Here is a 26,090-nt window from a genome sequence, read left to right as displayed (position 1 = left end):
ATCTACACAAACGGACACAATAGCGGTGCCATAAATGAAGCATCATGGCTGGAAGTCGTAAGAGCTCACTGCGGCGGAGCCGGCAGAGCTGTTAAGTAGCAGATGGTGTGGAGATTCTTCACTCTTGGAAGAAGGCTGCAGTCTGCGACATACCACCTCACTCCCACTTTTCTCTGGCTGGAGTCTACAACGAAGACTTTTTGTTTAAGAAAACGACATTTGTGTCCGTCTCCTCTAAAGGTCAGCACCGCATTTCTGTTTCAGTGCAATTTAAGGGGAATGGATTCACACGCCTTAATTTATCACCTGTTTAAAATCTGCATGCTTTTTAAATTCTGCAATATTACTTTTTGTTGTTGTTGTTGTTGCTTTTTATATGGATTATATCTCAGCACTGCTGTGCGTAATTGCGCACAGTGCCACGGCTTGATCCTCCATTATGCAAGACAGTGGGAAGATTTTGTCCTCATGAGTGAATATGTCTCACTATGCAGAAATATTAAATGCATGTCTTTACTCTGAGAGGAAATAATATGAGCCACAGAAATGAGAGAAAAAGAATATAACGTAGAGACAGAAGAAAGATTATTTTCTTAAATATTTTGTAGAATTTGGTGAATTTTAGTCTTTTATACACAATCAAGGTTGTCATGTGATCTTATTGCTGCTCGTGGAATATTCATGTGACATACTTCTCTCTTCAAAGCTGCGTTGTTTTGTTGTTTTAAGCATCATGTAGATTTAAATGAAAATAAAGGTGCATTAATGAGCTCTGAGGTTCACGTTCAGGGAGGATTAACAGTTTTGTGAAACCCTGAGGAAGCCTAACCGTCTCCTTGGTTCCTCTTGCAGCATGCAGCTGAAGATGAAGAGCAGGCTCTCTCTGGCAGCAGTTGTTGCCCTCCTGGCACTGCTGCTGTCCTCCTCTCAGGCCCAGGAGCAAGGTAAAGCTGCCCCTCCTCCTCCTCTTTGATCCAACACATCTGACTTCTTCCACCTCCTCTCACCTCTGTCTGTCCTCTGCCTGCTGTGTGTAGCTGCACTTTTAGTCTAAATTAAAATAATAACTGAAGCAAACTATGCCAGTGAAGTGTTCTGCTTTAACTTCAAGTTTTAATTCTCACCTATGATGGTCAGATAATCCATCAGAACTTAAATCTAGTTTGAATTTCCTGGTAGGAGCTTTTTATTTTTTAAAGACGTTTAAAAAAAGACGACCACTAAATATAGCCTACTGAGAGCAGTAATGCAGCTTAAATGTGTAGTTAAATGTGGCTTCATGTTTATTAAGATTTATAATCAGAATTTTTCCTATGAAAAAGTCTTATGCAATGCTTCCCATCAGACTCAAAGGACATGCTGATCCTTAGCAGAAGTTCCTGTTGTTATTGGAAGCAGATACAGTGACTGATTTCCCAACTCCAAGATCTTGGATCCACAGCAGGATTTAATTCAGTGTTTTTGTACAGGTCCATGTGGTCAGGCAGAGCTGCTGTAAGGCATATTTAACATGTTGCAGACAAATTAAGCTGAAATGCTGCTCTCTAAAGAAAGCTGAGGGGATTTACGACTGACCAACAGTCATTCAGTATGGATTTGGAATATTTGTGAGGATTTTTGTTTTACCACTGTCAGACATCAGGTTCGTTATTATGCATCACATCCTACTCTGAGACAAATGAAATTAAAATGTTAAAAAAGTGACGCCAGTTACACAGTGGGTTAGGAGTGTGGATTATTTGTGTTACGTAATGTAAATCTGCTTTCTGATAGTGAGTTTTTGTGATGTACTCCTCTCTCCTCCTGATGTATTTCCTGTCTGTCTTTCTCAATTTTCCCTCACACAATAAGACTTAACAGACATTTGTCGTGAGTATCTGTTGTGTACCAGATGTCACACACACACACACACACCACTGTGCCTGTGCAGACACTGAGTGTAAGACCACAGCGAAGGCCGACATCGTGCTGCTGCTTGACGGCTCCTGGAGCATTGGGCGTATGAACTTCAAAACCATGCGCAGCTTCATCGCTCGCCTGGTCAGCGTGTTTGACATTGGCCCTGACAGAGTCCAGATCGGTAAAACTTTCACTGCTGCTACTATTGTACACTGTTATCATATACAGAGCCTTAGTTCTGCCCCTCAGTTCATCCTCTGAAAAAAAAGCTGTTGTAGCTCCTTCTCCCTTTAAACTTCTTCTGATCATTTATTAAAGAAAAGCCATGTCAGTTTATTTACAGTGGGGCAAAAAAGTATTTAGTCAGCCACGATTGTGCAAGTGCCCCCACCTAAAATGATGACAGAGGCCAGTAATTTGCACCAGAGGTACACGTCAACTGTGAGAGACAGAATGTGAAAAAAAAATCCATGAATACACATGGTAGGATTTGTAAAGAATTTATTCGTAAATGGTACTTTGGGTACTCTGCTGATACTGAGTACCAATCTGATATCAGGACTTTTGAGACTTCCACATCAACACTTGGGCTTAAAAGGTTGATTTTTAGGATATTATCCAGCAAATACAAGTATTTACAATTACTGTGTTGGTTTTTATTAGTAAGATAATAAATGACAGCACAGTAATACAAAATTAAAAACAAATATTCATTATATCCAACTAATTTATTAGCACTAATCTAATTTCAGCTCCAAGATTTCCTTTACTTATCACATTTTTGATTATTTTAATTCTCATCACTTTGTATATTTTGTGAAGAAGCTGAGAGTCAGAGATGGGGTATCCTTGGTGTTTTGCTACATTGTTGGATGTATTTTCTGTAGGTCTGGTTCAGTACAGCGATGACCCAAGGACCGAATGGCACCTGAATGCCCACCCCTCCAAAGCATCCCTACTGGAGGCCATCGCCAACCTGCCTTATAAAGAAGGAAGCACCATGACAGGTATTTTTTTTAAATAGCACCACAGACCTGTCCTTCCTGTGTTTAAACTGACCCGAATGCCAATGCCAGACCATCCTGAGTGTTCCCTGGGGCCTCGTCCTAGTTAGACGTGTCCAGCTAGTCGATGTCCAACTAGGACACTTACCACAATAGACCGATATAGGATATGCATGACAGATGCTGGACCAACTATCCTTCACTGACTTACAAACAATACCCCCAAGATACTTGAACGTCTACATGTGGGACAGCTACTCAGTTACAGCCTGATTGGGCACTCCAACTTTTTATGACTGAGAACCTGAGTCTTAGACTTTGACTGGCCAATTCTCATCCAGCTGATTCAAACTGCAAGACATCTTGGTGAGAACTGGATGTCATTGTTTGTTGAAGTCAATAGAACCACAATATCTGCAAAAGGAGAGACCACCAAACCCAACACCCTTGTCTCCTTGGCTGTGCCTAGAAATTCTTTCCATAAAAAATGTGAACAGAATTGTGACAAATGTAATTCTGATGGAGTCCAGCCCGCAGGTGTATGACTTATTATTGGCAATGCAAAAGAAGCTCTCACTATAGTCGCCAAAAGCCCTATAACAATGGGCTATACTTGGCAGCTGTCTGTGGATTCATGGAGTGATCTCTGACTCAGTGTATCCAGCCTCCTTGGGATAGGTGGAAGTTGAAGATCTGCAGTACAGGGGCTTCTGCTAGACACTTGCAGTGCACCCACACTATATGTCTGGGCATGATGATTTTTATAACTCACCATCAAAAGTGATCAGTTCACAGCTCTACTCCTGTCTTTACCTAAGTGTACAAGACATGCAGCTGCAGAGTTGAATCTCTTTTTCCCTAAGAAAAAAACAGTGTAGTGACACCAAATGGCGAGGGATACAACTCCTATCCACCACCTCTCCAAGGAAGCTGGTTCCAGAAGTGGAGTGTTGAGGTGAGTCTGACTATATCTAGACAGGATCTTTCATCCTCATGGATAAGCTTAGGCTCTATCACCACTAGAGTGGTGATGTTCCATGTCCTTGTAGCCACTGGCAATTGGGGATTAGACCGCTAGAGCTTCTGCCGCTGGCTGCAAATCAATCCACAGTGTTGCCTCCAAGTAGGGCCACGGAACCCTGTCCCAGTTAGTGTAATGTGGTCTCTGGAGTTCCTGTTTATAGTGGCTTTCTAAATCCCCTCAATTTGATCCCTTACTTGGGATCTGTTTGTAGGGAGAACCTACCAGGAGTAAATTGCATGCCAAAAACAAAACAGCTCCTGGGACTATAAACCCCCATCACAGTAAGCTGACACCAAGAGAGAAACAAACAAACAAAAAACAAGTCTTTGTAATCTGCTCATATGACTGTACTGTCGTGGTCCCCGTGCCTTCTCGGCGTCACTCAAAGCTCAAACACTCCATTGTTTGTTTTTGTTTTCCTCTGCTTTATCTCTCATCTGCCAAGGCAGATCTCATCAGGGGTTCTGGCCTTTGGCCAGCGCACCTGCAATCAACTCACCACATAACTCTAGCTGAACAGCACCGCTGCCTTACGTCTGGTGAGTGCTTGTATTGCGGCTGTAAGGGCCACATTATCGCTGTGTGGCCTGCTAAGGCAAAAGATCGCGCCCACCAGTAAAGGAAGCTTAAGAAGCTTAAGAAGCTTCTTTGTTAAGAAGCTGCTCCACGAGGTTGGCGGTAGGCTGAGGGCTGCCGTTTGAGCCTCCCCCAACAGTAGTGGAATTGGCCGCTGGGCCCACTCCGCTGTGACCACTGGCACACCTCTGCCATTGCACGGAATGCCTCCAAAAAGACCTGGGGATCGTCACTGTCCCCCATCTAGTGCATCGCTACTGACAGAGGAGGGAGTTTCGGTGGCGCCAGCGACTCCAGGACCTGGGTCTGCCAGTGTTCCTGCAGCTTAATCAGGTGTTCCTGCTGGGCCACCGCCCGGTCTTGGCACATCATTGCCATCTCCGCCAGCATCTGTGCCAACAACTGTGCCAACAACTGTGCCAACAACTGCACAGGCTGGGCGGGTGGTTCATTGTGTGGGTCAGACACCCCACTCCTGGGTTTCGGCATCACTTGTAAATGTACATGACACACACGATGATTGTGCTCACTATTATTGCTTTTTATTGAAAGTTGTGCACTCAAGGAAAACAGTCTGTTCCAGTCCAGCTCTCTCCTCTCTCCGCTCGACTCTGCCTTCACTATATAGAGAAACGGAAAGAAATACCATCATCTGTCAATCGCCACCACCTGTGGCTCACCTGCCTTCCGGTACCGCCCCTTTGAGCTCACTGCACCACTCCTCCCCTCCAGCTGAGCCAGGGACCACACATCCACCACAAGATGATATCCTCATCTTTTCCAGATTGCTTGAAGAACACAAGAATCATGTAAGGCAGGTGCTCCAGTGTCTCCCGAAGAACCAAATTTTTGTCAGAGGTGAAGAATGGGAATTCCACGTCGACGCGGTCAGTTTCTTGGCCTACATCATCCAGCAGGAGAACCTGAAACCAGACCCTGTTAAGGTACAGGATTTGTTGGATTGGCCAGAACTCGAAATCGAAAGCAATTACAATGGTTCCTTGTTTTGTTTTTCAATTTCTACCATAGATTTATCTGTGATTTCAGCAAAAAAGCCATACCTTTAACCCGTGCAACCTCTCCCAAGATCTTCTTTCAGTGGGACCAGTTGGCTCAGGCAGCTTTCAACCAGCTCAAGCAGTGGTTTGCTTGGGCTCCTATCTTGGCGCAAACAGACCTGAACCTTCAATTCATTGTGGAAGTGGGCGCCTCTGACACTGGAATTGTGTTTGTCCTCTCCCAGTAAGCTCCGTCCATGTGCTTTTCTTTCTCGTCAGTTATCACCTGCAGAGCGAAACTATGATGTGGGAGACCATGAGCTACTGGTGATCAAGCTCGCCCTGGAGGAGTGGAGGCAATGGTTGGAGGGCACCATCCTACTATTCATTGTGTGGATAGATCTCAAGAACCTGGCCTATCTACAAACTGCAAAACATCTCAATGCCCAGCAAGCCAGGTGGACTCTCTTTTTTACATGTTTACACTTTTTCATCACCTACAGACCTGGTTCCCATAATGTCAAGCCAGACATGCTTTCCTGGCAGTTTGCTTCATCTGAAGAGTCCTGTGAAGCTTCACCCATCCTACCTCCATCCTGCCATCACCTGGGAGATTGGGTCTGCCTCTTTGTCACCGGCCTTCCACCCTCGGCAGGTAATACAGTCATCCTCACCATTGTTGATCATTTTTCTAAAGCTGCCCATTTTCTCGCACTACCCAAGCTTCCAACGGCCCTGGAAACAGCCCCACTCCTGACTACCCATGTTTTCCACCTCCATGGGATACCAGAGGATATCGTCTCCGACCAAGGGCCGTAGTTCACTTCAAGAGTGTGGAAGTAGTTCTGTTCTGCTAAGGGCTCTAGGGTTAGTTTATCCTCTGGTTTCCACCTGCAGAGCAATCGGAAAACCAAACGCATGAGCCAGGAACAGGAAGCAGCCCTCCGTTGTGTGGCATCAACCAACCAGTCCATGTGGAGTGATTGTCTTCCCTGGATTTAGTACGCTTAAAATACTCAGCCACTGGATTGTCTCCCTTCGAGGTGAGCACGCTGTACCCTTGGACTACCACTATCTCCCCAGGTGCTGTCATGTCTGGTGAGCTACATAGTCTGTGCTGCTGCGCACCAAGGTATGTAACAAGGACCTGCTGCTCACTACCCTGGCTCTCTGGTGACTATTTAAGATGGCGGGTCGGTGTTTCTCATCGCTGGATCGTTGCATGACTCTTGTTAGTGTTGCCCGGCTCTCTCATACTAATCTCGTTCCTGATATATTTTCCTGGTTTGTGACTACATTCTCTTTTTGTACATAGATTTCCCTGGACGTGTCCCTGCCTGTTTTCCTTTGGAGTTCTGACGTGAGTGTATCGAGTGGCGTGTGTGACTGAAGAGGATTGTTGTTGCCCTTCCCCGACCTAGGATGTCTGGACCTCTTTTCCCCTGCACATTTTGTATATATCACTTGGTGTGACTTTTGCAAATAAACTGTTCAACGTTTTTCTTGGTCCAACGCTTGAGTCTGTTCCTGCATTGTGACATGTACCTGTTCTGGCTGAACTCTTTGTAAAACTTCTTTGTTGCTATTTTGTAGGCTGGGCTCTAAGATACATCTGTAACAACAACTTCAATCCCAGTGTGGGCATGCGAGAAGAGTCACGCAAAATTGGTGTCCTGATCACTGACGGAAAGTCCCAAGATGAAGTTTACTTTAAGTCAAAGAACCTGAGAGACAGAGGCATCAAGCTCTATGCTATTGGTGAGTGATCTTGATTGTTTAAATGGGAAAACAAAAGTAAAACTAGCTAAGCAGTGATGAGCTGCAACTTGTACCATTTGAAACAAAATGCACTTACCCTTAGGTTCATGGCGGCTAGCTCAGCCACCATACGAGGCAACGCCTCCACCACCTGCACAGATTGTGGGCCTGGCATAATGTGCTGGGTAGTTGGGTGCCACTCTAACATGATTGTATAATGTTTGTTGCCCAGCAAACACGCACGCACGCATGATGCACGCACACACCTACACACACACACACACACACACACACACACACACACACACACACACACACACACACACACACACACACACACACACACACACTTGTTTTCATATCCTAATGAGGACATCTAATTGACATAATGCTTTCCCTAGCCACTTACCCTAAACTTAACTATCCAAAATGAATGCCTGTGCCTAACCCTTAGCCCAAACCTAACCATAACCTAATTGTAACCCTGACAATAAAACAACCTTTTCACTGTCAAAAATACCTTAAACTCGTGGGAATGGGCATTTTGTCCCCATACTGGACTGTTCAGCTCAGAGCTTTTAAGAGAAAACATAATAGAAAGTATTCCTATGTAACTAAATTAAAAAGGATTATGCTAAAATGTTTATGTAAGAATGACCCGAAGATAAATTTAACTGAAGTGAAATTACATAACATGAATAAAACATGAAGTGAAGTATATTCATGTGTGACTAATTGCTTACATGTAGTGGAACCTTTTATGTTAAGAATAACACAGAAAAGAAGAAAAGGTATCAAAATGATTTTAAAGTTTGAAGTATAAACTTTGTTTTAAATCATGCATGTGAAAAAATCAGAGAGAGGATGATAAGCAGTGGCGGTCCTAGCCTGTTTGGTGCCCTGGGCGAACACCCCACCCCACCCCCCACCCACACACACACACACACACACACACACACACACACACACACACACACACACACACACACACACACCCACCCACCCCAACCACAGACACCACACACATACACACACATAAAACTGACAATGACTAATTAATATTGTGCCGAACACAGTCCAAAAGATTCAATAAGCTACATCAGTCTCTATTGTTTACTATCATAGCCAAGTGGCTAACAAACAAACTGAACTTTTCACTATCCCTACTAATCTTGTTGTATCTCTGTTGTGGCCAGTGTTATCCTCTATGCTGTTGCATGCTGGGGCTGCAGGTTGAGGGTCACAGATGCCAACAGACTAAATAAACTGAACCACAAGGCCAGTAATGTTGTGGGGATGGAGCTGGCCTCTGTTTGGGTGGTGTCTGAGAGGCAAATGTTGTCCAAGATAAGGACAATCATGGATAATACCTCCCACCCACTCCATGACATATTGGCTTGTCACAGGAGCACGTTCAGTGAGAGACTGAGATTACCAAAAAGCAAAAAGCACCACTGAATGACACAGGAAATCATTCGTGCCCGTGGCCACCTCCCTGTACAACTCTAACACACTGTAAACACTAAAATAGTTGCACGCTTTTTGCACTTTTCTCCTCTGTAATATTCTTGTCAATTTTCTTGATATTTATTTATTATCACCTCTGTTAATCCTTGATATTTATAACTGAGTGATCTGTATATATTAGTGCATTTCTTTAATGTGTAAAATCTGTAACATAATGTATTGTTTGGAGTTTAGTTACTGTTACTATTTTTTTTATTTATTTTTTGCCTGTCCCGTTTGGATCTTTAGCCATCAGAATTGTTGACCGAAAGCCAAGAAAGATGCCAAGCCGCTTTACTTTACCAATTGGATCATCATGGCCTTGCCATATTGGTCCATTTGATTGACCTTTATTATAATTATGTATTTATTTGATTTGATTTTCGGTTGTTACAGACGGGACAGACATGACTGGGGGATAGGACAGGGAGAAAGAATGAAAGAAAGAGAGGGAAAGAAAGAAAAATAGAGGGGAGAAGAGATGGTGAGAAAGGGGGGAAGAAGAAAAAAGCCCCGTCCCCCAGGACATGAAGCACGTATGGAGGAGATCCAGGCCCCAGACATCCAGAGGCCCCAGAATACGAGGACCCAAGGAGGACCACCAAGGGGGCCTGGGAAGAGCTGAGGAGAGCCCCAAACGAGAGGTCACCCAGGAGCCACGGAGCAGAGGCCAGAGGGGGTTGCAGTGACGTGCCCGTGGGCTCTGCCGGCAGCCAGCTGTGCCAGAGAGGACTGGGCCTCAGGCCCAGAGGCCTGAGGGCACCCCACCCCCCGGAAGGGGCCCAGCCGGGCCACAGGCGCCAGGCCCCGCCAATCGGCCACCAGGAGTGAGTCGGTACATACATGAGCGCCCAGCCCCAGCCCCAGACACCAAGAACCACCAACACACCAACGTCTGAGGGCATCAGCCACTGGCAGGGAGTGTGGTGAGGGGAGATAGGTCTCCATACCTCGGAGAGCCTGAGATGTTCCCAGAGAGGTGGAGTCTAAGACCCAAGCTGACATATAGACACAGACGAACAGGCGCACGCAGACACAAACGTGCATTCCCACCCCCATATGCACAAACAAATACTCGTGTGGAATTAAAGATATTATTTTATGGTTACAATATATCCTGCATCAATAACAATATAATCTACAGCATTGATACTGCATTAAAATGTTAATTTAAACCTGCTGACTTTACATTAACCTTTTTCTTACAGGAGCAGCCTCATTGTGTACACACATTATATTAATGTTGAAACAGCATACAAGCTTACAAAACACATATAATACATATAATCTAGAAACAGGCCTGAGCAAAAGGCCTGAATGTATTCAGCTTCTTGTAGCAACCTGTTGCATTTGAGTTTGCTTGATAACAGGTGACCAAAGATGTGCTAAAGAGGATGTCGAGTGCAGGGGGACTTCAGGGGTCTGAGATCATCACCATATTTGGAAAGAAGATGCTAGAAAGAGGAACTTCTGTATCTGACTTTAGCTCTAAAAATTGATTATTGTCTGTACAATATGCAAATGATGTTCTTAGAAATACAAAAATATGTTATAGAACGCAAGAGGGGGCGTTAAATCCCGACGTTATAAAAACCATTCTCTGTGTATTTTGGGAGAAGAAGTCCGCAGATGTGATGCTGTGTGCTTCTTCCCACGCGTGTGTTCTTAATAAACTCTTCATCTGATTGCACTCCACTGGGGCCTCCATTGGTTTGTTTTTGTGCCACATTGTTGAATTCGGGACACTCGGCACTCACCCGACGTGGAGACAGACACAAATAGGCACTGTACACACATTCACACTCCCCAAACATACTCTATATCCCAGGTCCGGGTACCCCCGCCCCCAGAGGGGCAAACCATACCCAGACCCAGGAGATGTAGTCCTTCTCTCTGGGGTGGAAAAAAGCAGACCGCCTCCTTATCTGCAGTAGCAGGGAGGCCCCGCATCCCAGACCCCAAGCCGATGGCCAGCACCTCCTCCCAGCTCCCCAGCCCTGACGGTTAACAGAACGGGGATGAGTGAAGACCCCAAACCTTCCTCCGCCCGCTCATATGTAGTGTTGCTGCGTGTTGTTCTAAAGTGCATTTAAAACACAGGAGGGCATGGTGCTTCCTGCCAGAGAGCAGCACGGCTCCTCCCGAAAACCCTCAGTGTCTGTATACATTTAAAATTGAGGGTAGGGCACCAGCGCCAGAGGTGGGTTTGAATACACAGACCATCCTCTGGACGTTGTATAACGTGCCCTCCCCCAAGGCCCTATATGCATGTGTTATGAGAGTATGAGTAATGCGGATGTCTAGGTTGCGGAATAAAATTGAGGCGCAGGCGGCCAGAAGGGGACAGAGGGGGAGTGCCTCCCCTGCACTCTGGTGACACACCTGCACCCGAAGCCCTGCATGTGTGTGGGTGTAGTAGAGCGGGAAGAGGGAGGCAGCTGAGGATGGGGAGGGAAGAAAGGGAGGGGCAAGCGGCCCCTCCCTGGGGCCAGCTCCCCCGCTGACCCCAGTAGGCACCCCCACACTCTGGAACCCACCAGGGCAAGGGGGCCCAGGCCCATCCGGACCGGGGCCCACAGCAGCAGCACCACCCGGCCCCACAGAGTCCGGGGAGCCCACCCGACCCCACCGCAGAGAAAACTGCACCCACCCCATCATTTACTCTTCTCCCAGACTACACAAGACAATAGACACCCAGGTTGAGTCATTCTCCACCTCTCCAATATCTCTCCCCCACCTGCAGAGTGTGCTCCTGTAGAGAGGAGACCACCTGCAAAGATGTAACAGCCTCCCCACCAGTTAGAGAGCCCTCCAGTTGGGCCGATGCACCAGAGGTCCACCGCTCCGGGGCTGAGCCCCCATGCACCCACCCACCCACCACCCCGGCGACACAACAACCAGGACCCAAGGCCCCAAGGCCCAGCCTGAGCCCCAGCCCGGGGGGCGGAGCACCCCCAGACAACCAAGCCTCCACACCCGTCCCGGGCCCATCCAGGGGCAGCCAGGCTACCAGGCCAGTAACCAACGTCCGCCAGCACAGACCCTCCCCCATCTCCGCTGTACGCAGCCACAAGGAAAACACCATCTAAGAGCCACCAGAGCCCCTAACCAGGTCATGGCCCCAACCCCAGCGTTAGGCCCTCCAGGGAAAACGTCCCTAGGGAATCCCTAGACGCCCTAAGGCCGTCCCTACCCCCATATCAACCACAATAGCGAAGTCAGGACTAAACCATGACCCCCCCCCCACCCCCCACCCCCCACCCCCACTAGGTGATGAAGCCGATCAGAGGAGCCCAGAGGGATTGATCAAATGTGATGGCAGAGGCTGTATCAAGACTAATGTGATCTATTAGATGGTTTTTATATTGGTTAGAATTAAGATTATTTTTATTTTTCCAGTTAATGAAGACCGTTTTTCTTGGCAATGCATAGAGCCGTAAAAACAATGTGGGGTGTGTTTATTTCTGTAATGACCTCATCCAAGTTGCTCAGCAAGCACACTAAAGGGGAGGCTGGAATGTTACATTTCAGACACTTTGATAAGTCTTCACATATCTCGCGCCAAAACTTCTGAACTGGTGGACAGAACCAAAGAGCGTGGATATTTGTCCGGTGTATTTGCTAGACAGTGTGAGCAGTTGCTGGAAGATGTATAGCCCATCTTAAACATCCTATGACCAGTATAGTGCACTCTATGTAATATTTTGTATTGTATTAATTGCAAACTGGGATTTCTGATCCATTGAAAGGTTTTTAAGCATATCTGAGACCAAAAGTTTTGGTCTAAGCTGATCGATAAATCCACTTCCCATTCTGCAATAGGAAGGGATATTGATTCGTCTATTTTAGAAAGTGTTCTGTATATTTTAGACAATAATTTGGGGGGTTTTAGATTAAAAAATTGTATCACACTTGGTGGTGTTTGTAATTCAGCTTCACTGGGATTAAATTTCCTTTTTACTATTTACTTTTTACTGTTGATCCCATATTGTATAACTAGTCTGTCAAACAAAATAAGGTCTGTTTCTTCCAATATATGTTCCAAGTATTTAATTCCTTTATAACTCCAATCTGGCAAGTTGATCATATTATTGTTTTGTAATATGTCTAGATTGTTCCAGATAGGTGTACGTTTGCGTGGGATTAATGAAGACTCCGTTATTTTTAGAAACTCCCGCATGCTGTCAGAGAAGAGCTGATGTTGATGCTTTTAAAGCATTCATGTCGTTTGATGTTTTAGCTGATAAATGGTAGGTCTGAAATTTCTAGGTTATTACATAGTGCCTGTTCAACATCTATCCAGGGTTCATCTAAGAAGGTACGTTTTAACCATCCTGAGATGTACTGAAGCCTGTTGGCTAAGAAGTATTGTTGAAAGTTAGGCAGATCTAGTCCTCCTTTATCCTTGGTCCTTTGTAATGTTTTTAAGCTGATACGCGGGGGTTTATCTTTCCTAAGGAATTTAGAAATATCCGAGTCTAGAGATCTGAACCAATCTTGTGATGGCTTACTTGGGATCATTGAAAATAAACAGTATTTTTGGCAAGACCATCATTTTTATAGCGGCGACCCTGCCCATGAGTGATATGGTTAGAGATTTCCATTTAGCCAGATCGCCTCTACTGTCTTTAAAACTGGGATGTGGTTTAATTTAGTTAATTCTGCAAGCTTAGGAGAGATATTGATACCTAAATATTTAATATTTCCAGATTGCAGTCGGGTAGATGAAGAATTATGGAAGGAGCAATTAATCGGAAAAACTGTAGATTTTGACCAGTTAATTGAATAATCTGAGACTATGGGGAAAGAGTTTATCAATGCAATTACCCCAGACAGATTGGTTTGTGAGTTTTGGAGAAAAAGTAACACATCATCCGCATAAAGGCTGGTTTTATGTTCTACATTCTTACATTTTATGCCCTTAATTGTTGTAGCTTGTCTAATTGCTGCTGCTAGTGGCTCAATAAAAATTGCAAACAGTGAAGGGGAGAGTGGGCATCCCTGCCTGGTGCCCCTTAGGAGACAGAAGCTGGAGGATGTTTGGTCATTTGTTCTGACACAAGCTGTTGGGGAATTATATAATATTTTTAACCAGCTTACGAAAGAGTTTCCAAAACCAAATTTGTGTAAAGTTGCAAATAGAAATTTCCAGTTAACTCTGTCAAACGCCTTTTCTGCATCAAGAGACAATATTATGGTTTAAATGTTTTTACTGCATGAGTATTCTATTAAATTAAGTAATCTACGTGTATTTGTTGATGAGTGCCTACCTTTTATGAAACCAGTTTGGTCAGGATGAATTAAAAGGGGGGTTGTTTTCTCTAATCTCTTTGAGAGAGCTTTGCAGATTATTTTAAGGTCTACATTAACAGGGATACTGTTACTATTTTTACAGTTACTTCTTGGAGCAACTGTAACCCACATAATTTCCTTAGGCATTAATAAAGTATTCTGATTCTGATTGTTCAGGATACATGACCTGCCATTATCCAATGACACATCCGCTTACCTGTATCTTTTGCTGTTTCTCCTCCTCTTCTTTTCTCGTTTTTCTAAACTGAGCACCTGATGGCTTTGAAGTTTTCTTGTCCATCTTCCATTGGTTTTAATTTTGCACTCCAGTATGAACACACATCCCCCACCCCGAGGATCACCCCAACATAACCTAATAGACCTACACCTTAGTTCACAGATTCGCTTTGTCTAGGCTTTATTTCTGGGATTTCGCACAACCCAGGAACAAATCATGAATACATAATGGTCTTGGATTTATAACATTATGAATGAACACTCCCCTGTGTGTAAGACTTTAAATCATCAAACTGTAAATTATAAATTTTAAATTCTTATTGATCCCTTTACCCCTAGTCCTAAAGTGTATATATATTTTCTCACTCTGCCTATATTTATTTGTTTACTTGCACTGCTGTAACTGGAGCCTCGTTGTCTCGTCTCTCTATATCGCTCTATGCTGTATATAGCGGAGATGACAATAAAGTTTACTTTGACTTCAGCAGCAAGCAGGCGCACCGAGGGCTCTCGCGCTCACTTTTCGCGTATAGAATTTTGAAAAAACATCGGTGCAAATTATAAGTCTGTATCATAATGTCTGGGGTTTTCGTGTTTGTTGGTTTGTTTTTATTTTGTTTTATTTTACGAGTTGGTTGTTAGATGCTGCTCCAGCCAGCCAGAGAATCCCCCGCCGCCCCGCCCTCTCCTCCCTGTGCCGCAAGCAGCAGGCGCACCTCGCAAACGGAGGGCGCCCTTACTCCCAGCAAATTGGCGATAGAAAACCGATCGGTGCCTATGCCATTCCCAAAATGCGCTGGCATGATGTTGGGGCAGCATGAGCAGGAACAATTTTTTTTTCCGGTGCCCGTAATGCCGCCCCCACCACGATTCAATTCAATTCAATTCAATTCAATTTTATTTATATAGCGCCAAATCACAACAAAAGTCGCCTCAAGGCGCTTTATATTGTACAGTAGATAGCACAATAATAAATACAGAGAAAAACCCAACAATCATATCATATGACCCCCTATGAGCAAGCACTTTGGCGACAGTGGGAAGGAAAAACTCCCTTTTAACAGGAAGAAACCTCCGGCAGAACCAGGCTCAGGGAGGGGCGGCCATCTGCTGCGACCGGTTGGGGTGAAAGAAGGAAAACAGGATGAAAGACATGCTGTGGAAGAGAGACAGAGATTAATAACAGATATGATTCGATGCAGAGAGGTCTATTAACACATAGTGAGTGAGAAGGTGACTGGAAAGGAAAAACTCAATGCATCATGGGAATCCCCGGCAGCCTACGTCTATTGCAGCATAACTAAGGGAGGATTCAGGGTCACCTGGTCCAGCCCTAACTATATGCTTTAGCAAAAAGGAAAGTTTTAAGCCTAACCTTGAAAGTAGAGATAGTGTCTGTCTCCTGAATCCAAACTGGAAGCTGGTTCCACAGAAGAGGGGCCTGAAAACTGAAGGCTCTCCCTCCCATTCTACTTTTAAATACTCTAGGAACAACAAGTAAGCCTGCAGAGCGAGAGCGAAGTGCTCTAATAGGGTGATATGGTACTACAAGGTCATTAAGATAAGATGGGGCCTGATTATTTAAGACCTTGTATGTGAGGAGCAGGATTTTGAATTCAATTCTGGATTTAACAGGAAGCCAATGAAGGGAAGCCAAAACAGGAGAAATATGCTCTCTCTTTCTAGTCCCTGTCAGTACTCTTGCTGCAGCATTTTGGATTAACTGAAGACTTTTCAGGGAGTTTTTAGGACATCCTGATAATAATGAGTTACAGTAGTCCAGCCTGGAAGTAATGAAGGCATGAACTAGTTTTTCAGCATCACTCTGAGACAGGATATTTCTAATTTTAGAGATGTTGCGCAAATGGAAGAAAGCAGTCTTACATATTTGTTTAATATGTGCCTTGAAGGACATGTCCTGGTCAAAAATGACTCCAAGGTTCCTCACAGCATTACTGGAGGCCAAGGTAATGCCATCCAGAGTAAGGATCTGCTTAGATACCATATTTCTAAGATTTTCAGGGCCGAGTACAATAACCTCAGTTTTATCTGAATTAAGAAGCAGGAAGTTAGCGGCCATCCAGGTCTTTATGTCTTTAAGACATTCCTGCAGTTTAACTAATTGGTGTGTGTTACCTGGCTTCATGGATAGATAGAGCTGCGTATCATCTGCATAGCAGTGAAAATTTATGCTATGTCTTCTAATGATGCTACCTAGGGGAAGCATGTATAATGTAAATAGAATTGGTCCTAGCACTGAACCCTGTGGAACTCCATAATTAACCTCAGCATGTGAAGAAGACTCTCCATTTACTTGAACAAATTGGAGTCTATTAGATAGATATGATACAAACCACTGCAGTGCAGTACCTGTAATACCTACAGCATGTTCTAATCGCTCTAATAGGATATTATGGTCGACAGTATCAAACGCTGCACTGAGGTCTAGCAGGACAAGCACAGAGATGAGTCCACTGTCAGAGGCCATAAGAAGATCATTTGTAACCTTCACTAAAGCTGTTTCTGTGCTGTGATGAGCTCTGAAACCTGACTGAAACTCTTCAAATAAGCCATTCCTCTGCAGATGATCTGTTAGCTGTTTGACAACTACTCTTTCAAGGATTTTTGATATGAAAGGAAGGTTGGAGATTGGCCTATAATTAGCTAAGACAGCTGGGTCTAGAGATTGCTTTTTAAGTAAGGGTTTAACTACAGCCACCTTGAAGGCCTGTGGTACATAGCCAATTATTAGAGATAGATTGATCATATTTAAGATTGAAGAATTAATTAATGGCAGGACTTCTTTGAGCAGTTTTGTAGGAATGGGGTCTAAAAGACACGTTGATGGTTTGGAGGAAGTAATTATTGAAGTTAACTCAGAAAGATCGATTGGAGAAAAAGAGTCTAACTTAACATCAATGGTACTAAAAGTAGCTGTAGACGATATTACATCTGTGGGATGATTATTGGTAATTTTTTCTCTAATGATAAAAATTTTATTTCTGAAGAAGTTCATGAAGTCATTACTAGTTAACGTTAAAGGGATTGTTGGCTCAGTAGAGCTCTGACTTTTTGTCAGCCTGGCTACAGTGCTGAAGAGAAACCTGGGGTTGTTCTTATTTTCTTCAATCAGTGACGAATAGTAAGATGTTCTGGCTTTGCGGAGGGCTTTCTTATAAAGCAGCAAACTATTTCTCCAGGCTAAATGATGATCCTCTAAATTTGTGACACGCCATTTCCTCTCCAGCTTACGAGTTATCTGCTTTAGGCTACGTGTTTGAGAATTATACCACGGAGTCAGGTACTTCTGATTTGAGACCTTAGTTTTCACTGGAGCTACAGTATCCAGAGTCGTACGTAGTGAGGAGGTAAAATTATTAACAAGATAATCGACCTCTGTTGGAGTAGCGTTCAGATAGCTGCCCTGCTCTATGTTGGTACAGGGCATTGAAGATGATAACAGTGGGTGGATTATATTCTTAAACTTAGTTACAGCACTATCAGAAAGACATCTAGTTTGATAAAGTCTACTCTCCACTGCTGTGTAATCAATTATTGTAAATGTAAATGTTATCAGGAAATGATCAGACAGCAGAGGGTTTTCAGGAAACACTGTTAAATGTTCAGTTTCTATGCCATATGTTAAAACAAGATCTAGAGTGTGATTAAAGTGGTGGGTGGGTTCTTTTACATTTTGAGAGAAGCCAATTGAGTCTAATAACAGATTAAATGCAATTTTGAGGCTGTCATTTTTAGCATCTACATGGATGTTAAAATCACCCACAATAATTATTTTATCTGAGTTGAGCACTAAATCAGATAAAAAGTCTGAGAAATCAGAGAGAAACTCTGTGTAAGGCCCAGGTGGACGATAGATGATAACAAGTAAGACTGGTTTCTGAGTTTTACAGCTGGGGTGGACAAGGCTAAGCATCAGGCTTTCAAATGAATTAAAAGTCTGTCTTGGTCTTTCGTTAATTAATAGACTGGTGTGAAAAATTGCTGCCACACCGCCCCCTCGGCCTGTGCTTCGAGGTTTCTGGTAGTTAGAATGATTCGGGGGTGTTGATTCATTTAAACTAACATAATCATCCTGCTGCAACCAGGTTTCTGTAAGGCAGAGTAAATCGATTTGTTGGTCAATTATTAAGTCATGTACTAACAGAGACTTGGAGGAGAGAGACCTAATATTTAATAATCCACATTTCACTGTTTTACTCTTTGGTTCAGATGTGGATTCTGTATTGTTCTTTCTTTTTGATTTTTTATATTTAAGTTTTTTATTGCTGGTTTTTGGTTTGTTTTTTGTCTGTTTGGGAGCTGACACAGTCTCAATGGAGATGGTTTTTTGGGGGGGTGTAGCGATGCCTCCTGGGCAACCGCCCATGTCGCCCATATCAAAAACCTGTCAACATGTCATCTGAGAAGATGTGACGTCAAGTAAGAGAGTGGGGAAAATGGGTAAACAGGTATAAATGTTAAGTGAAGAAGAGATACTGTGTTCTTCCCTTTGTCTTCTGTGAGATGAACAGTTCATAAGATGGTACCTAAGATCTTCACCGTTGAAAATTCCAGCAGAAGACGTTCCTTGCATTCCTGCAGCCACATGCAGACACTGATTCTCCAATGTGAAAGCTGGATCATGTCTATGTACACAAAATCCAGACATTAATGTAATTTTCACTACTGAAACTACATTTCCCGTTCAACATGTTTATCAAACGTATGTTTTGATCATATCTTTGATCAAGAATAAAGATGGTTTACTGTTGGAAAATATGGAAAAGCTCTGTTATACCACACATCATTTTAAACATAAAAGGCTTGATGATAAGACTTTTTACCCTCTCAGATGTGATGATAGGAAAGCCGGGGCGACTTCAATCTCTCTCTCAATCCCAGCTTTCTCAGCACCCAGCTGTCTAAGCTAAGGGTAGTTTTAAAACAGCTAAATTACCATCTGCAGAGGAATGGTTTATTCCAGAATTTCAGTCAGGTTTCAGAGCTCATCACAGATGTCTGTGCTTGTCCTGCTAGACCTCAGTGCAGTGTTTGATACTGTTGACTATAATAATGTATTATAGTGATTAGAGGATGCTGTAAGTATTACAAGTACTGTGCTGCAGTAGTTTGAATTATATCTATCTAATGGGCTAGAAAGAGAGACCATCTTTCTCCTATATTGGCTTCTCTTTATTGGCTCCCTGTTAAATCCAGATTTTTTTTTTTTTATCAAGCGTACATATTTAATGATGTTTTATTGATTCATTTAGCAGACACTGATATGATATTTTTGTTTTGAAATGTCTATTTTGAAGTGAAATTCTCAACCTGATCATTTGTCCCTCAGGTATAGGAAATTATGATGAGTACGAGCTGAAGTCCATTGCCTCTGATCCAGACGAGAGTTACATGTACCTAGTTAGCAACTTCCAGTTCCTACTGGACATCGTTGACAACGTCACAATCAACTTGTGCAACAGCATAAAGGCCTCAGGTTGGTAATGATTAACTGGAGCATTAGACCAGCATCACAGTTAACTTTAGATACATTGTTCAACATTTTACAAAGCTGAAAAGACTTCCCAATTTTAGTTTTTCTGACAAGAGGCTATAGCTAGTTATTTGAATCTGTTGTATAACTCTTTTAGGAAGTGTAGAGTGGCACATTTTTTAGTGATTTAATAAAGGCTATTCTCCTTTAATTGTAAGTTCAACATTGCAATCATGACTTTACTTTCATGGCTAGTACTATTATTTAGAGTTAGAAATAGCCATATAGGGTACACCTTTCACCATCTTACAATGCTGTGATTACAGCTATTCCCCATCTCTCTGTAAATGGTACTCATGGCCACTGATCACTGGTTATTGGTCAGTGGTCTTTGATCAGTGGCTGTTGATCAATGGTCATGACAATTTGAATATTAATGATCAAGAAACTGGCCTCACAACCCATTGTTCTTTAGTTGTGCTATTTTCAGTCATTGTGCATTGGAATGAGAAATAGCACCCCCAAATCTGGGGCCATGTTCTAAGCTGGAGAAGGGTGGAGTGGAGGACTTCAGGTATCTCTATCTTGCTCACAAGGGAGGACAAAGTGGAGCGAAAGATTTACACGTGGATTGGTGTGGACACTGTTCTGATCTTTTGTGGTGAAGTGAGAAGTGAGCATAAAAGTGAAATTTTTGATTTACCAGCTGATTTACGTCCCTATCCTAACCTATGGTCATGAGGTTTGGGTAGTGACCAAAAGAATGAGAATGGTCGGGAATGAGAATTCCCAAATGCTATTGTAGAGAGAGAAAATAAGAGCGGATAGAATGACCAACTCACCTAAATGTGAAATTAATTTTACTTCACTTTATTATTATCTATTTAAAATTTCAAATATTGTACTAAACTGGTATTTTTCAACAGTGGTTCTTTTTTATATGATCTGCTTTGCACCTTTTCTTGATCTCATTTGGATTTCCATTGACGTCAAGGAAAACTCATTAGGAAAACCAGATAGGAGGCTGCTTATTAGACTACTGTGTTTATTACAGCAGTCCCTTAAAAGAGCTAAAACATCTCCTAACTTGTTTTGAACAGCTGAGCAGCCTTTTCCTGGAGCAGGAACGTGTAAATAATTTTGGGAGCAGGTGGCGCCATAGATCACAGTGTGGGAGAGGCTACTTCCTACTGAGACCACAGGGCCGGTTCTCTGACGAGAAAAGAATCGACAGTCTTTTCTGTGCCTTTGTCATCTTTCCTCCTTATGTATTTCATCTCACTCTTTCTCACTTTTCTCTCACACACAAACAGTTAACCCTGGAGAACCCATGGGGTCAGAGCCGACCCCACTGGTTTTCTAGGGAAACCATGGGGTCAAATTTGAGATGATAAAATAGGACTCAATAGGTGAGGTGGGTATTTGTTGTGTACCAGGTGTCTCACTAACCTCCCCTCCTCCCAACAGCACCGCCTCTCTCTGGAGATGCTCAGTGTAACACCACAGCGAAAGCAGACATCGTACTGCTGGTTGACGGATCCTGGAGTGTTGGAAGCGTAAACTTCAAAACCGTCCGCAACTTCATTGCTCGTGTGGTCAGTGTGTTTGACATTGGCCCAGAAAGTGTCCAGATCGGTAAAGGTTGATTTGATTCATTTAAAAAGTGGGGCAAACGAGAAGAAGTTTCAGAATCACTACTTCAAGTCAGCTTTCCTCTAATTGGCAGTTCTTTACAGGCAGATGATTTAAACAGCAGGTGGCTGGGGCTTCTGTGCCTGAGATGACTGGATATCTGGTTTCTTTTAGGTCATGCTGAACATGTACCAAACATTTCGAGTAGTCTGAAGCCTGGCTTTACAAGGATTACTTGTATGTACACTAATCTCATTATTCAAAACTTTGTTTACATTGAACATCCACCGTTGGAACAGTGTATAGATGGCAGAAAATAAGGAAAAGCAGAATGGGTTGCTTCGTTTGTCCCACTTTATTTGTAGTTGTTATCATTTTGTCTATTTTGTGAAAAAGCTGAGGATCAGAGTTGGTTTATCTTTGGTGCTCTACATTATTGAATGTGTTTTCTGCAGGTCTGACTCAGTACAGTAGTGATCCAAGGACTGAATGGTACCTCAACGCCCACCCCACCAAAGCATCCCTGCTACATGCCATTGCCAAGCTGCCATTTAAAGGAGGAAACACCATGACAGGTGACTTTTTAACAGCATTGTTGGCCTCCCCCCATCACAATGTTTCCAGCTGAAGTCTTGGTAAAATGTCTTTGCTGCTGTGTTGTAGGCGTGGCTCTAAACTACATGCTTGAAAACAACTTCAAACCTAATGTGGGGATGCGTGGAGACTCCCGCAAAATTGGCATCCTGATCACTGATGGAAGGTCCCAGGACGAAGTCATCCCAGTCTCACAGAAACTCAGAGACAGTGGCATTGAGCTCTATGCTGTTGGTTAGTGAGCTTGGTTGTTTACATAGGGAAAAAATGCAAGGAAAGCAGCAATGAGCTACAGACTGTGATTTTAAAAAAAGAGAGAAAAAGACCAGCAACAATACTCATGCTTTGATATTTAAATGGTGGTTCAGTTGGTACTAAGGGCCCCACCACCGTTTCCACCACCACCATTAGCCTGAAGTGTTCTTACAAGGCAAAATGGGTCCACATGTTTATGTTGTTTATGCAAATTCTGATCTCAGCATTTAAATGTTGCAGTAGAAAGAGAGATCTCGGGAGTTTCCAGTCTTGCACTGATCAATTTTAGCCTCAGTTTCCTGTTCTTCGCTAACAGGAGTGAAGCTTGACTGATTCATTTGGAAGACACTGATATTATTTTTGTTCTTAGTCTCTGTTTAGATGTGTAATGTGTAATTCTCATTCTGATCGTGCATTTTTCTGTTAGGTATAGCTCATATTGATGAGAATGAGCTGAAGTCCATCGCCTCTGATCCAGATGAGAGTCACGTATACTCCGTCACTGACTTCGAGTTCCTGCCGGACATCATTAATGACCTCACAATCAACTTGTACAACAGCTTAAAGGGCTCAGGTTGGAGACACTGGATAATTATAAGACCAGCATCTCAATAACTTTTAGGATGCACTGGTCAAGATTTCGAAAGGTCGGAAATTAGTTGGAGCCCAATTCCTTGTATGTGTACATATACTTGGCCAATGAAACTGATCAAGCTGATTAAAGCTTCTTAAAAGAGTAGCCAAACTGCATTGTTTATTAATGTTGTGTAGAAAACCTTTAATATAGCTTGAATAACTTAATCTCCTGAAATTTTGAAGTGATTTAATAAGTGTACATTTAGTAAAAAATATATCTATGATAGATGAACATTGTCACGTCACCCACTGGCTTGTGAATTTTAAACCCTCAACTTTAGCTCAATGATTATCACTGTGTTGGTTTTTGAGTCAGATGTTTCCATATTTAGACAAGACGGTGGAGCAAAGCACTGATAAATCTACTAATTAATACTAACTAATAGACTACAGTTACTGTGCAAAAGTCTTGAGCCAACTCTTATACCTTTAGATTTTATTCCAGGGAACCTGACTCTTATAATTTGTTAAAGTGGTTTTTAGCAATAGCTTTCCATGCGTTCTTCAGGACTTTCCAAGTTTTTCTTCATACATTGGCTGCTTTTCTCCGGCTGCCCACTCCGATTCATCAGAGGCTTTAAAAAACTGTATTTTCAAAAGAAATGGAAAATTCTTACAATTATTTCATGGTTCAGGCTTTAAAGGGTTAAGCACTCATTAGCACAGCAGCGTTTACCCTGTTTCAGCAATGAAACTGACGACACATGACACACAGGAAATAGAGATTACTTTGTTTTTGTTATTCACAAATCAGTTCTGCACTGAAAACAGAAGATTATCCTCTTAGCTTAGCTGAATGATAAAAGGATATGTGATATGTTGCATCGTTTGATGTCAACATGATGGATTCCATTCTCTGTGCTCTTTGTCTCTTATTCAGATGATGAGCCACTGGGGGCACCAACCAACCTGGTGACCTCAGAGGTGAAACAGAGCTCCTTCCGCACCACCTGGACTCCACCTGACGGCACCGTGGACCAGTTTCACGTCACTTACTCGATAGCAGCTGGAGGACCCCCCAAGGAGGTGAGATGAGCTCTCCCCCTTATGTTATTTTGTAACCAGAGGCTTTTAGCTCCAACCATCAGAATAAATGTAATTCATACTGATGGCAAAACTCTCATTTCATTTATTTGTGACAACCCAAATCAAAAAATATACACCCGTCAGAGCATAAACAGTGTATAAAAATGCTGCATAAGACTCATTTAGTCTTCAGAGTTTTAGATTTCAGAAACTTATGAACAGAACCTGGCCCAGAAAGAGGCCAATGCCACACAATAAGAAACAGAAAATTAATGCAGAACTGAAAACTGTGTTGAAGACCCAGAACTATGACACTCACAAAATCCCAAAAGTGAGTCCAACTGTTGGTTTGAAGTATTCTTTGGTTTTGATCAAATCCACCTGTCATTAACTCGTTCACTGGTCAACAGAATAAGAACCAATGCTTTATCGTTTCAGCTTTTAGTCGAGGGATCGGTGACCACTGTAGTGCTGGAAAATCTAAACCCTCTGACTGAGTACATCATCAATGTTTATGCTGTGGTTGGCGAGCGGAGCAGCGAGCCTCTCAGGGGCACCGAGACCACCCGTGAGTGTTTCCTCTTCTACAGTCTGTACTGTTCGTTATACAGAAAACTTAGTACAAAATTAAAGAACAAAAATAATTCATCATTTTATTTAGTGCATGGACACTATGTTTGGTGTTCAGGTTACCATGTGCATGACAAACTAGTTCTATCTTCATCTTTGAACTCTTCCTTTCAGGAGATGGATAGGTGTCATTTGAGCTGTGGGGGCATCATTCAGAAGAAAGTTTAACTCCTCTTCTTCAGTCGTTTGCTTCCACTTCCCCAAAACCAGTCAGCCACTTGAAAATACTCCATCTGTGTCAGACTGCGTGTTCATATCTTTATTTCAGTGTTTTTAGGATCATTATGATCAGTTCTAACTGCTTCACCACCATGGTTAACACTTCCGTCTCACAGCAATAAGGTTCCTGATTCCAGCTCCTGGTTTCTTCCTTTGTGGAGTTTGCATGGTGCGAGCGCTCAGTTAGACTCAAATTGTTTATAAATGTGACGACATTACAGTTACTTCTTGTACTCTCTCTATGTTGACCCGAGGATCAATAAAAACAACATGGGTCTCATGATGAACAAACCAGTTTGTGGCTGTTTGTGTGTAGAATGGCTGACTGTTGGTGGATAAAGGTAAAATGTGTGAGTCCACAAAACTGAGCTGCTGTTTCCAACTAAATTAGTGTGTGAGCACAATCCGCACAATAGCGTTGATAGGTGAGGTTAGTTTTTCAGGTGTGTTTAAAAAGCGCAGTCAATCCATTTCAGTGTGATGAGCCTAATCTGACAAGTGCAATGCACGATCTCCGTGACATCTTATGTATTGTCAAAGTGTAGCTGAAACTGTGTAGTTCCACCTTTAAAAACAGTCATGTTGGAGTAACTATCGAGATCACAGTGAAAACCATGTTCGCTGTCCATGGTCTTGAAATATAAGAGTTTAGTTTGAGTATAATAAAATGTTATTGCAGTAAAATATGAAACAAATGTTACCTTCAAATCATCAAACCAATTCAAAACATTATAATTTCAAGAACTTCCCAGCTCTACTCTTTTGTCCATCCACCTCTGGATGTCGTAAGAACTGGGGCAGGCAGAGCTAGGAGCAACACTTTCCGCCCCGTTAAGTAGCAGATCGTGTGGAGACTCTTCCCACTTGGAAGGAGGCTGAACTGGCACGGCATCCAAAGAACAACATCCAAAGAATTGCAGGCCTCACTTACCTCAGTTATGATCAGCGCAAAATAAGAAATATTGTGGGAAAATATTCTGTGTATACTGTGTAAATAAATAACATTTTTATCTTGAAAAAGAAGGAAATTTGAGCAAATGATTATGATTAGAAGACAGAACTGAAAAGGCCCTGCGAGGAGAAATGCTTTTACAAAAAGTCCAGCCTCTTTGTCTCCAAGCTCCTTAGATTAGGAGACATTATTTAGGAATGCATGGCTCGAGTTCCCTCACCTCTGTCTTCTCATTTGAAGTGTCATGCAGAACATAGTAAAAAGTTCTGAAGTGTCGACACTAACGTCTAGAAATTGACCAACTGATTAACTTGTGTCACATAATTACCCATTTGGAAGCAGCCACGCCAGCACTGAG

The 26,090-nt window shown here is 42.9% G+C and overlaps 1 protein-coding gene across 2 annotated transcripts; it reads left to right on the top strand.

Annotated features, from left to right (window-relative positions):
• Positions 1–26: 26 nt before the first annotated feature.
• LOC134643565 (collagen alpha-1(XII) chain-like) lies at positions 27–25,029 on the top strand. Of its 2 annotated transcripts, XM_063495996.1 has the most exons (13): positions 27–240; positions 853–944; positions 1,931–2,080; positions 2,787–2,906; positions 7,095–7,259; positions 19,645–19,791; positions 21,256–21,423; positions 21,876–21,995; positions 22,084–22,248; positions 22,697–22,843; positions 23,786–23,931; positions 24,370–24,499; positions 24,676–25,029. In XM_063495996.1, the coding sequence occupies exons 2-13, from the start codon at positions 854–856 to the stop codon at positions 24,684–24,686; spliced, it is 1,560 nt and encodes a 519-aa protein (XP_063352066.1). In that variant the 5' UTR covers positions 27–240; position 853; the 3' UTR covers positions 24,687–25,029. The 2 variants fall into 2 exon arrangements, with proteins under 2 accessions (XP_063352066.1, XP_063352067.1); XM_063495997.1 differs by lacking the exon at positions 27–240 and having other exon boundaries at positions 917–944; positions 1,852–2,080.
• Positions 25,030–26,090: the final 1,061 nt, after the last annotated feature.

Source organism: Pelmatolapia mariae, linkage group LG15, assembly GCF_036321145.2.
Source record: "Pelmatolapia mariae isolate MD_Pm_ZW linkage group LG15, Pm_UMD_F_2, whole genome shotgun sequence".
NCBI classification, from domain to species: Eukaryota; Metazoa; Chordata; class Actinopteri; order Cichliformes; family Cichlidae; genus Pelmatolapia; species Pelmatolapia mariae.
Note: the sequence above shows the minus strand (reverse complement) of the source record. Positions and strands in the feature narration are given on the sequence as shown.

Excerpts from the sequence above, each read along its gene's own strand:
- LOC134643565 (XM_063495996.1), top strand. The coding sequence starts at position 854 with ATGCAGCTGAAGATGAAGAGCAGGCTCTCTCTGGCAGCAGTTGTTGCC. Across the intron at positions 21,996-22,083 it reads AGGAGGAAACACCATGACAG|GCGTGGCTCTAAACTACATG; the intron begins GTGACTTTTTAA and ends GCTGTGTTGTAG. Across the intron at positions 23,932-24,369 it reads CTGGAGGACCCCCCAAGGAG|CTTTTAGTCGAGGGATCGGT; the intron begins GTGAGATGAGCT and ends TTATCGTTTCAG.